The following is an 11,694-nucleotide window of genomic DNA, read 5'->3' on the forward strand; positions in this document are numbered from 1 at the left end:
CGAGGCCAACCGAGATGGTCACGTGGTGCTTCGTCTGGTAATCCGTTACATACGATGACGACAAGAAGAGTAAGTAGTTCTTAACCATAAACAAATGGGTATTGATTACTTGCTAATCGAGAAAATCTAAACACCATGACCCATCCATCCATCCCAATATCTCAAACACTAGATAAATGACAAGAGTAGATTGTGTGGCACGAACGCAGGAAAGAAGCAGAAGAAGAAGAAACGGGGCAAGCCAAGCCAAGCGGACGATCATTGGCCCGGCGAAGTGGGATTACTCGTCGGACCCTGGTTGAGGTACTCCTGAGGAACTTTGGGCACGCGTGGTGAACTCCCAGCTTGTTGACCCATGACGGTCCGTTGCTGCGATCGGACGAGCTCACGCTGTCGCTCTTTCTCCCGGTTGTTGGCAGCGCCTCCGGTTAACCGTCTCATGCCGCTGCGGATCATAGACTCGAACGAGGAGGATCCATCGCCATTGCGCGGCTGGACGATCGAATGGGGGACCGGCAACCGGCTGTTGGCGAGCCGCCCGTCGGTGTCGTACAGCCCTTCTTCTGTTTCGTCGTCGGAAAAGAACGCCGACTCGTTGAATCCCATTGGGGGAGTGGCATATGGATGAGATGTGGCTGGGGCCCCAGCTGCCCCGGGGGTCTGAGAGAATAGATGGTTGACTGGGGAGGTGACGGAGCGGGTGTGGGATGAAGCGCGTAACGTTTGGTTGGACGCCTGAGGTGTCAGCTCGCCGGGGGACCGCACCCCCGGGGGCGCTGCATTATGAGTAGGTCCAGGGGCACTATCCGCACGGATGTTCGACGGGCGGGGATCAGCCAGACGAGACTCGGCCATACGCGATTCAGCCAGGCCGTTGTGGAAGGATGATGACGACGCAGTTCGCGCGAGCGACTTTCGGAGAATGGGCGCGGTCTGCTGGTCGTACAGATTGGCGCTCGTGTCGGCATAGGCACCAGTGAAATTCCGAATGGTTGATTCGGGCAAAGCATGATCCAGATCAATCATATCCATATCCGTATCTTCGAAGAAGTCATCCAAGCTGTCGAGCTTCTGGACAATATCGCCTATGTTGCCATCGGCCTGTGTGTCGATAGACTTCATGGTGTCTGCCCGCATCGGGAAGGAGTCCTTGTAATCGTCCGCGTGGAATTCAACCTCTGGTGGAGCGGTCTCCTGCACCTCTACACGGTCCACCTCTGCACAGGTGTAGAATACCGCGTGGACATTGTGGCGGGTGGTGCTTGATTGAGCCGCTGGCATCGGGATAGACCACCCAGTAGGTTCCGGTATGCCGTAGAGACTCTGGATGCGCTCGTACTCTTTCCGGATGGCTCGCGATGAGGTCGAAGATGCCATACTCATGCGAAGATGATGGCGCTCCATAGGATTCCCGGAAACAGTCATTATATTGTCCAAGACTTGCAGAGCCTGGGGGCAGAGGTTTGTCTGCAACAGCCGTAGGAGAGGAGAAATCAAGTCAGGGCCATGACAGGTGACTTCTCCCCGTCGCATGTCGACCTCAGGTATTAGCACACAGAGGATTTTCATGATCTTGATGCGGAACCAGTCGGTGGTGTTCGTCAACAAGCCCATCAAGAAAATCAGACTGGAGACATCCTGCCGAGGGAAGTAATACGAACGGACTTCGGTGATGATGTGGCTCAAGAAATCATCCTCCGCTTTATACTGTCCATTGGCAAACCCGAGAAGAGAAGCCGCAAGCCGTGGGTACCCTTCTCCTTCTGCGACACGCGCCAGCAACGTAGCTCTGGCAAGAGTCTTGGGGTCATCAAAGGACGAATCGAAATGATGAAGGAAATGGGACAGGTTGCCCCAGATCGTGAAAAGCAGTCTATTCCCATCGCCTATGAGCTCGTTACTTGGCAGAGCACTCAGGCGGTGCAGGATATCCAGCGTCCGGTTGAGGGACTCCGAGGACTTGAGTCCTTTGTAAACCAAGGCTTGAAGTCCACCAAAGCCGCCTTCCCACTTAGCAGGCTGGCCCTTGATCAGCTCCGCAACGACCACGGGATCGCTCAGATCGATTCGGTCCATGAATTTCTCCAGCATGCCCAGGCTTTCGATGAACTCTGTTTCATGGATGGTATTCAAACAAGCACAGGTGGTCCAGAACAGTTGTGGATAGCGAAGAAGGTCTGCCGGGGCTAAGGAGCTGATGATTATCTTGAGAGTCGTGAGAATTTCCATGGAGAATGTCCGATAATCCGCTTCCTCGTCTGCAATTGTATTCGACAGACGGGCTAGCATATCTGCAAGCATCCTGGAGTCCAGAGACATGGATATGCAGCGGAACACTTGGAACGATCGGCAAGCCAAGTGTCGTACGGGGCACGAGGTTGCCCAGTTCAAGGCCTCCTTCGCCCAAAGATCATTGATGCCTTCATACGCTAGGCTAAAGACATTGATGACTTGGCGAGTCACGCTGACCATACTGGAAGGAACACGGTTGTCGTCATCACCATCATCTTTATCGTTGCCGTCTTCATACTCCCACACAACTTTGGGGTCACTCTTGCGGATGAGTTCCACAAAGTCTTCAAGTGACGCTCGAGTCCCAGCAGGTGCGCTATCTTCAATTTTGGCAGATATCAGTTCGTGAATCAGGTGAACCAGCATTTCCCTAGCCTGCTCCTGCACGGTAACAGTGTAGTGATCCCACAAAACGAGAACAACGTGAACCAGTTTGACTATGTCTTCCAAGGGTAATGTAACCGGAGCGACCATCAAGTCCACAAGAAAAATGAGGGCAATTTGGCCTAGCGAAAGGCCGGCCTGCTTGTTCCCCATATGGAGAACATCGCCAAGTTCAGCAACATAAGGCAGGCTCTTAAGATCCGGCGGTGTGGGCGTAGTATCCTTTCTCTCCTGGACCATGTTCTTTGGCACCACCTGCATTAAGAAGAACTGGATCACTTTAGACCCGGCGGGTGTCCCTGACAGGAAGACAACCACCTGCTTCGCATATTCCACAAAGTTCTGTTCTTTACGCTCCAGACAAAGGTTGATGATGAAATCGAGAACCAATTGAACGTTCCCGCCGTGTGGTCCTGTCGCTAAGGCCTGCCACAGAGCCTGAACCTCGTTAGGGAGGATAGTACTGCAGCGGATGGTTATCTCGAAAAGATTTGCCAAAAGCATGTAAGACCGTGCTGTGGGCCCGCCATTGGGATCAACTTGTAGCTCCATGGTCTGGACCCAGGGGAGGATAGCAGCGACCATGTTACGCTGGCTGTCTGGTTGGAGAGCCTTGAAATGCAAGGAAAATTCAGAGAAAAGGGTGAATGCCAAGTCGGAGTGCTGTTTTGCCAGTCGCTTGGATGTCTCAAACTGTGCAAGCTTGTAGATGGCAGTAGTCTTGTCCGATATGCTGATTTCAAAATCCTGCAGCTTGCAATTCTTTTGCTGACGCTCTTCCAGAATACGAAGGAGCTTGGCCGATTTCATCCTTATCTCGCGCTTCTGGTTACCCAACGTGACAAGGACAGCTCCTAGAACCTTCCAAAAGCCCACCGAATAATCGGAATTCTCAATCAGTACCCCTGATACTACCTCAAAATAGCTCTCCAAGGCTTTCGTCTGCTCTGTGACATAGCACATTTCAATTGATCGTTCCAGCAGATAAGAATGTTCTTTGTTGTGAATGATGAGGTTCTTCAGTGCCCGTCTGCCAATCGCATGCCACTTGTCGCTGAGGGTTTTGAAGATGATATGAATCCATGAGAGCATGCGCCCCACATCGAACTGCAATAGAGAGCCACTTTCAGTGGTGATGCTTATGGGGCCCGCACATAAAGACGCCATCGCGCTCAGGGCTGCTGCACGGAGATTCTTCTTTTCAATTTCCATGGCAGCCCCGGCATTTGGATTGTGGGCGAGCGCGACCTTGCGCATGTGTTCCTCTCTTTGAGAGATCTGGGCTTGGTTCGGCGAGTATCCGCACCAGTCTTCCATCAACGAAAATGCTGACTTCCTGGATTCGAACGGCATCCAGCGGGATGGGTCTTTGGTACGGTTGACCCCTTCAAAGAGCTCTTCCATCAGCCCACAGTAGTGGAATCGGAGCCGCTGGAACCCCCAATCATTCTGCACTTCCGAGTCGCTCAGGAATATCCGAAGGTCCTTCGCATAGGTAACGAGATTGTTGACAACCCAGTCGTCATTGTATACTTCTGGTTCCTGCAGGAAGTGCGATGTGAGCTTGTATACGTACGTTACTTCGGTACGCAGTCTGTCGGTCTTGCGATTCCGTCTCGGACTGCTGGGGGTGCGGTAATGTTGGCCGATTCGAAGTTTAGCTTCTTCGTTGCAGGTTGTGACAGCATACTGTAATGACTCGAGTAGTGTTCGATAGAGATTCTTGTTTATCGAGCCCAGGGCGACAACAATGGCATGCCTGATCGAACCACGTTCGGCAGACAGAAGTGGGATCACAAATGCAAAGAGACTTCTAGCCGAATTGATCTTGTCCTGTGACGGTTGTGCTCCCTTGGAGGACTTCCGTGTGTGCTGGGCATTCGCTAGCTGGCTCTGAGACTGTGCGCCAACACTATTAAGTGTGGTACAGGCCATCACCAGATATAACTTCCACTGTTCGACAAGAATTTCGGCCGTCATATTGTTGCGCCCGAAGACGCGCGTTTGGGCTGATTCCACGGGCCCATAATGAGGGTTCTGAGGGCTTTCCGCCAGCGCGCTGACCGCTTTGTGCATCAGAACAAGCCTTGCGCAGACGATCTCTCGTCCCAGAGTCACGGCAAACGGACAGGTCTCAAAGCTGATTCGGATAATGTTGGGAAAGACCTTTGACCACAAAGTCGAGTCGTACGACACCTCGCTACTGCAAATCTCAATCAGGGTATTTTGCGCCGCGCTTCGGCGCTTGCCCTTCTGGATCCGACTCCTCTCCGCAACTGTGAGTTGCTCGTCGTTGACATCCAAGATCTGCTGAGAGTCGGCCTCGAGGATCCTGATAATTCTGGTATTGTCTTTCCCGAGGGCGCTGTCGAATTCGGTGATGAGACGCAGCACCGTGATCGCAAACGCTCTGACTCTTCTGGACTGGGAGCACAAGAAGAATAGACCGTGGGACTCGATTTCCTCTACATGTGCCAGAACGCTGGAAAGATCGAGGTGTAACGCACGGCTTCCAGAGCCACTGCCCTTTTCATTTGAGTCCTGGGTTGCACCCTTGGTCTTTTGCTTGATCTCTTCTATCCAAATTCTCAGCAGCTCAACATAGAGTCGCAGGGTAGACTCGATATGGCCCGGTCCCAACATGCCTTCGTCTGACATTGTTGAATATCGAGCATCGAAGTTGAAAATGAATCGGGCAAAGCCAATGGTAACCTGCTGTGCGTGAGACTGCCGGGCGATGGCTTTCAGCGACTCTGCGGATGAGAAGGCAATGTTGGATTGGATATGAGCCGTCCCGGTGCAAAGCAGATTGATCAAGGAGTTGAACGGGATGTGATCCGACAGACAGCGAGGGAGCGCTTGGACAGCAACGTGAAGCAGGTCATAGAAGCCTTGCTTTTGATCTCCGGCGCTGAAATGATCATCACGTCTCCCAAAGCTGAACGCTTCCGATATGGGTGTTTTCGGCGTTACGCCACCGAACTTCTCATCCAGCGCCGCCTGGCCGCCGAAGGTGTTGTCGCACAGAAGCGTGATTTTACCGAGAATCTCACAAAACCGGATGTAGGCACTCTTGACGTTGTCACTCAGTCTAGCAATGTTGACGGCATGCGACAAGCCCTCTTCCCGACTCTCCAATACATTTGGCGATCGTAGGTCGGCAACAAAATGCGGTCGATGTGAGTACGTAGCGGTCGAAACATCGGTGAACGGGTTGGGGATAGAACCGGTGGGAACCGGAGGGCAAAGTTGGTCGCAGGTCTCCAGATCAGTCAAGATAGACAGGAAAGACCTGATGCCAATGACCATCTTCTCCGGTTCCATTTGCTCGATCTTCAGTTCCTTCGGGGACAAAAAGAGATCCGAGTTTATCAGGGGGAAGATAATGTTGCGGAAACAAACGTCTGGATGTTTAAACCCGATCATCCGCACCAAATGGATCAAAGGTTCCGCGACTGATGGCTCCGTGCTTAAGTATGTCCGTTTGCCGGGGGGCAGCGCTATCCTCGAGACTTCCTCGACTTTGCGAAGTGTCGCGGTCGGCGACTCGGAATAGCGGAAGAAATAGGTCCACAGGAGACGGCACATGGCCTGGAGAGCTGGGCCCCGGGTGGGACGGTCCTTCAGCTTAGCCGGCAGACTCTGGATGACTGAAAGCCATTGAGATGAGAAGTTCTCCTTCGGCGACACGCAGAGCAGTAGAACATAGAGAGGGAAAGAGGCAGCCCAATGGCGAGGTTTGGCCAGCATCTGCGACAAGCGCGGCTGGACCAACTCCAAAAACTCCTTCCACCTAGGCAGCGATAAATCACAGCTAGGATTTGCCGCGACGGGAAGAAGTAGCTTCTCAAGGATATAGCAATAAGCCTGCTTCACCCGCTGTCCATGAGAACTGACAAACAAACGCGCCAGCGCCCGGAGAAAGTCGCACGATTTAGGCCATGCTTCGGGATTGATGCCAATTCGAATGTGTCTCATTCCGAAAATCAAAAGTTCGGCCTTGGAGTCGCCTTCCTTCGAGGGCCCGCGGAGAGAGTCGTCCTTCTGGTGCTTCTCCAGTTCAGCCACGAATCGGTTCGTGACACTCACGAAATTCGAGTCGCTCATGATCCCCAGAAGTTGAGCATAGATCCGCCAGTTCGCCATGCGCAGCCTTGATGCCGCGATCTGGTCGGGATCAACGGTCTTGAGCTGGCCAAACACGATATCCTCCAACCGGTCTGCCATGTCGATGGTTATAGAAGCAAGACTACTCTGGTTGAATATCTCCATTAAGACTCTGCAGACAAGGTAAACCGAGACTGTCGCGCGCCGCTCTGCCAGCACGACATCATCGTGTCTGGAAAGGAGTGAATTCGGGGGAGTGGTAGTATCAGTATGCGTAGTTGACTCCGCAGCGGACTGTGGAGGTTCGGTATTCCGCCTTATGAGAAGGCCGTTCTCCGGGGGTGCCATTTTTGACTAGTTGCGACGGATGTGAATTAGCCGGAAAGACCCCATCTTAAAAGCTCAAGGGATATCGCCAAAGCATACCTGATTAGAGGCGATTTGCTTTGCCATGATAGCGGAATCGCCTTTGGCCTTGCGCCAAAGCATGATGGTATCAATCAACGGCTTTGGCTTTTGCCGTGCAATATGCCCCAATGCCGATATCAACTGGTCAAAGCTGGCATCGGCGCCTGGTCCGCATACCTCTTCCACCGGGGCGTCCGACTCCCCCAACTTCATGATGGCTTGGTTGATCTTATTATCTGCCTGGCCCACAAACTGTTTCCCGCCGTCAGTAAGCCGACTCAATTCAATAAAGAGGGCATGCGCTTACCGAGTTGAACAGATGGTGTAACGCATATTCCCCCACCGTCTTGGATTCGGAGTGGTGGTGTCTCGACTGCGAGCGGCTATGGGATCGATCGCGCCATGACTTCCCACTCGAATTCATCCTTCTATGAAACGTGTGCGCCGGACTCCCAGCCGCGAGCCCATCCGAATCCTGATCCGCGATGGTGCTCAGTGTCCCCTGCAAAGGATGGCTCGTCCCGTTCACACCAGGGTGCGCATCCGACTGCTCCATCCGCGCGGCATTGTCTTGTTCCATTCCGGTCCCACCACTGCGAGCAAGCGACGTGATCAATTCCGGACTCAGGGGATTATTTGAACCGGACGAGTTGGCGTGGCTGGGGTTTCGGGAGTGTTGCACCCCATGTACGATGGAGGTCTGTCGGTGGTGGCCGTACGAGTTCGACGTGCGTCGTTCGAGGCCGGCATCGTAGCCAGCACCGGGGCGTCCGGACGAGGTTTCGGGACTTTTGGAATGGGACTGGCCCCGGCGGTTGTTCTGCGGTTGAAGCGTCGAAGGGGTTAGCGCGGATAGGTCGGCCGGGCGTCCTCTAACAGCGGAGGCCTCCCGACTGTGAACTGCCGACGCCGGTGTGCTCCTGGTTACCAATCGTTCTGGTGGGGAGGAAAAGTTATGGTGCGACATCAAATTCGCCTCGTCAGGGATGAGGGGCATTGCGGTTGGCTGGACGGGGCCAGCTTTAATCGATGGATTGGAGGCCACTGCGCATGCATCAAGTCAGAAGTCTGTTCTGTCTGAGGTCGATCTCGCGTGTCCAAGATCAACAGCGTCCATGGCGCCGTTGGCTCACGTGTCGCGAGCCTTGCCTGGGCGAGAGACTTTCCTGTCGATCTGACATGCGAACCGATCAGGAGTCACAACTTACTGTCAGACTGCGGCTTTCGATTCAAACCAGGCACGGTGCCGGCTGGACCTCACATCCACTAGGAGCAATACAAAAGGAGAGCATTCGTGAACAGTGCATTGTTGCTCAACAGCTCGAAAAGGCGCCAACGCGGCAAGATGAGAAGTGATCTGGGGGTGTTTCTCACACCGTGATGATAAGCATTGGGATGACTGGGGAAAGATGGTGAACGTTTCGCGAGCGACCGGGCGCACGGGATCAGTTGAGAGCCTTCTCGTACAGAACCATTCATACCACGCTGAGTGCTGACAACCCCTGAAACACCATGTCTTTGGCTTATGCGGTTTCTTACTGTTTATTCTACTAATACATATCTTACTGTACCTCGATTCACGCGAATTCCGACCTGAATCTGTCTCATGGAGTAGAATGTCTGGGCATGGATAAGCCCGAAGTCGCCGCTGATTATCTAACTTGCCATGGGTTTTTTTTCGGTGGTCCAGTGGCTGGTAAGTTCCCCGTTACTAACCTACATTGGGAAGGGGTTTCGATGATCATCTCCATAGAACAAAAAAGGGGAGTATATCTCCAGTGTTTATTCATAGTTGAGACTGAATACTTCCGAGCTATGGAGTCCGGAGTACAACCAAAGAGAAAAAAAAGGGGGACCGGCGTATGCAACGAAGGATCCCTTGAAACCACTCAAACATGTTGGCGGTTTGAGACCTCGATGGATGAGAAGGGGTGTGGAGAAGGTCTAACAACGCAGGCTTGTTTCTGATGCTCACCAGCCATCCGCATTCCAGTAACTTCTATTGCCAGGCACCAATCCAAGTCACGTCAGGAATGAACTAGGGAGACAGGGATTACCACGCGGTTTTGACCTGCAACGTCCAAGATTAACCGGTGCCAAGCCTGTTCGCATCCAACTCGAGTCAGGGAGGGGATCGAGGCGGCTGGTTTTGGGAAAGATTTACAGTTATTACTGGGTCCGGGTATAACTAACGATCACAACTGCTGGATTTGGTCAATTGCTGCCATCATAATGTGTATTATGACGGGTATGGAAAGGGGCACTGTGGAATGGAATGGGGAGCGAGTGGGCGAGTGGGTGGGCAGATGTGGTGAGAATCAGTAAGGGGGGATGATCCATCTTATCTACTAGGTATGAGGGCAGGCCCCATGCCGACAGCCAGTTTATGTTACTTTTCCTCAGTATAGCATTTCACACAGCTTCCGAGGTAGGCTGGGTTACTCTCAAGTGGACACAGTGCAAGTACTACTCGAATAATGGGCCGACTCGAGGGTTTACTCCATAGGAATTGAATGCTTAACCCAGCAATTCAGTCTTTGATGGAGGTACGCCTGCCGAAAGACAGACACTGATACTCTGTTTCCAAATAAATATGGGTCTATTGCTCAGTTCATATTCCTCTTCAGTATAGGAACCATGGACAAAAGATCGAACCAGTTAATCAACGATCACTACTCCTGATCTATAGGATGAATGACGTCATTAGACATATGGTCCTAGCAACAGTCGGAATGCGATCTCCAGTAGCATCTATAACCTTCAATATATATCCTGCCATCGACATCTTACAAAATAGTACAAAGCAAAACATTCGAATGGCGTCCGGCTTCGCCATTGTAACACCAGCCTCACGAGGCCTGGGGTTCGCCTTTGCGCGACAATTGCTGGCCCAGACCAACCTCCCAGTGATCGCAACCGCACGAAGGGACTGCGACAAGGTGCGGTCAGAGCTCATCAACGATGTGCCTGCCTCCCAAAAAGCAGACGAGAGACTACATGTATTCAAGGCCGATGTGACCGGTAAATTACACACCTATCCACTGTCCCAGAGATCAATCTCTAAAGAGCCACCCAGATGAATCGGCCATTTCGTCCATGGTGTCCAGAATACAGGATATACACCCTGACACCCAGTTACGGCTGGCGATAACCGTGCCCGGTACACTCCACGTGGAAAAGACACCGTCGCAGATTGATTACTTGAAAGCTCTAGATAGCTTCAAGACCAATTCCCTTGCTCCTATGTTGCTAATGAAGCACCTCTCCCCACTTCTACCAACCAAGTCAGCGGGCCCATTCTCGGACACTTCGTCTTCTCCTTCACATCCAGAGGGCTCACTTCAACTACCAACACATGCAGTCTACGCAATGATGGCCGCGCGGGTGGGGTCTATATCAGATAACGCAACAGGAGGGTGGTACTCCTACCGCGCCAGCAAAGCAGCCGTCTTTCAGCTAGCGAAGACGTTCGACTTGCATCTGCGCACCCGGAGTAGAGATCGTGCGTTGGCTCTTGCGATGCACCCGGGGACAGTGCAGACTGATTTCACGAGGAATTATTGGGGAGGTCGAGATATGCTGCAGCCCCACGAGGCCGCGGACAGATTGCTTCGGGTGATCTGTGCAATGGGGGCTGGTCCTGATGAGGGAAGGGGCAGATGCTGGGACTGGAAGGGGGAGGAGGTTTTGCCATGATTTTCTGTTGATACAGCTGTGGGGCGAGTGTTTCAGTTCGAGGGAGATCAACGATGTATAGTTTGCCCCGTGTTGGTTTCAGGCTCGGTAGACAATCACCTCAGCACGGATGCCCTCAAAATCGAGCTCCGTGGTCTTGGTCCCTTGTCTGTGACTAGTTCGTAGAATTGGGTGGCTGTTATATTGAAGACACGAGAACGTGCGCCTGGTAATATTTTTGTTTGACATTTATATCTCATCCCTATATTAGTGGGCCACTGTTGGTAACACAAGTATGTCTGACTCACTTGGTCTATAGCACTGCATATGCTACTAATTTGATACACTGCCTGATAGCGCCGAAACTTCAGCAACTACAAGAGGTCATTCTACTAACAAACATAGATTTGATTGGGATATTGATGGCCTATGATGCTGGTCCATGCAGTATTATGAAGTATGTATGTAACTTGTTCTTTATCAAGGCGACCCTCTTTGATTAAGTCTCTTCAGTAAACTCGGGTAAGTCAAGTTTAATCCTCGTGTGTTTAGATCTATTTTGTGCATTATACAGAAACAAATAGCGAGGTTTTGATATTTGCTGGGACTTTCTTTCGGCATTGAACATCGTCAACGAAGAGAGAGATATATATTTTTGAAGATAGCCGCCTCCACCAAGAAAAGTTTCGTTCGGGTCCGGATCGGTTGTCCACCTATGAGCACCCGAAGTTGGAGCAATCAACCTTGCAGGTATTATTAAGTACAGGGAAAGAACATAGCTCATTCGACTACTTCTAGGATAGAATAGAATAGCAGTAAAGCACCGAA

At 52.0% G+C, this 11,694-nt stretch overlaps 2 protein-coding genes across 2 annotated transcripts; one reads left to right on the forward strand and one right to left on the reverse strand.

Annotated features, from left to right (window-relative positions):
- Positions 1-80: 80 nt before the first annotated feature.
- BDW47DRAFT_85712 (putative cell morphogenesis protein (PAG1)) lies at positions 81-8,322 on the reverse strand. Its single transcript, XM_024820059.1, has 3 exons — positions 7,499-8,322; positions 7,210-7,443; positions 81-7,137 (listed from the first exon to the last, which is right to left on the reverse strand). The coding sequence occupies exons 1-3, from the start codon at positions 8,186-8,188 to the stop codon at positions 259-261; spliced, it is 7,803 nt and encodes a 2,600-aa protein (XP_024667914.1). The 5' UTR covers positions 8,189-8,322; the 3' UTR covers positions 81-258.
- A 1,633-nt stretch (positions 8,323-9,955) lies between these two features.
- On the forward strand, positions 9,956-11,214 carry BDW47DRAFT_113167 (NAD(P)-binding protein). Its single transcript, XM_024814337.1, has 2 exons — positions 9,956-10,212; positions 10,268-11,214. The coding sequence occupies exons 1-2, from the start codon at positions 10,008-10,010 to the stop codon at positions 10,885-10,887; spliced, it is 825 nt and encodes a 274-aa protein (XP_024667915.1). The 5' UTR covers positions 9,956-10,007; the 3' UTR covers positions 10,888-11,214.
- The last annotated feature ends 480 nt before the right edge of the window (positions 11,215-11,694 follow it).

The sequence above is a fragment of the Aspergillus candidus genome, assembly GCF_002847045.1.
Source record: "Aspergillus candidus strain CBS 102.13 unplaced genomic scaffold BDW47scaffold_75, whole genome shotgun sequence".
Lineage (NCBI taxonomy): Eukaryota > Fungi > Ascomycota > Eurotiomycetes > Eurotiales > Aspergillaceae > Aspergillus > Aspergillus candidus.

Excerpts from the sequence above, each read along its gene's own strand:
- BDW47DRAFT_85712 (XM_024820059.1), bottom strand. The coding sequence starts at position 8,188 with ATGCCCCTCATCCCTGACGAGGCGAATTTGATGTCGCACCATAACTTT. Across the intron at positions 7,444-7,498 it reads TACACCATCTGTTCAACTCG|TTTGTGGGCCAGGCAGATAA; the intron begins GTAAGCGCATGC and ends GGCGGGAAACAG. Across the intron at positions 7,138-7,209 it reads AGCAAATCGCCTCTAATCAG|TCAAAAATGGCACCCCCGGA; the intron begins GTATGCTTTGGC and ends CGTCGCAACTAG.
- BDW47DRAFT_113167 (XM_024814337.1), top strand. The coding sequence starts at position 10,008 with ATGGCGTCCGGCTTCGCCATTGTAACACCAGCCTCACGAGGCCTGGGG. Across the intron at positions 10,213-10,267 it reads ATTCAAGGCCGATGTGACCG|ATGAATCGGCCATTTCGTCC; the intron begins GTAAATTACACA and ends AGAGCCACCCAG.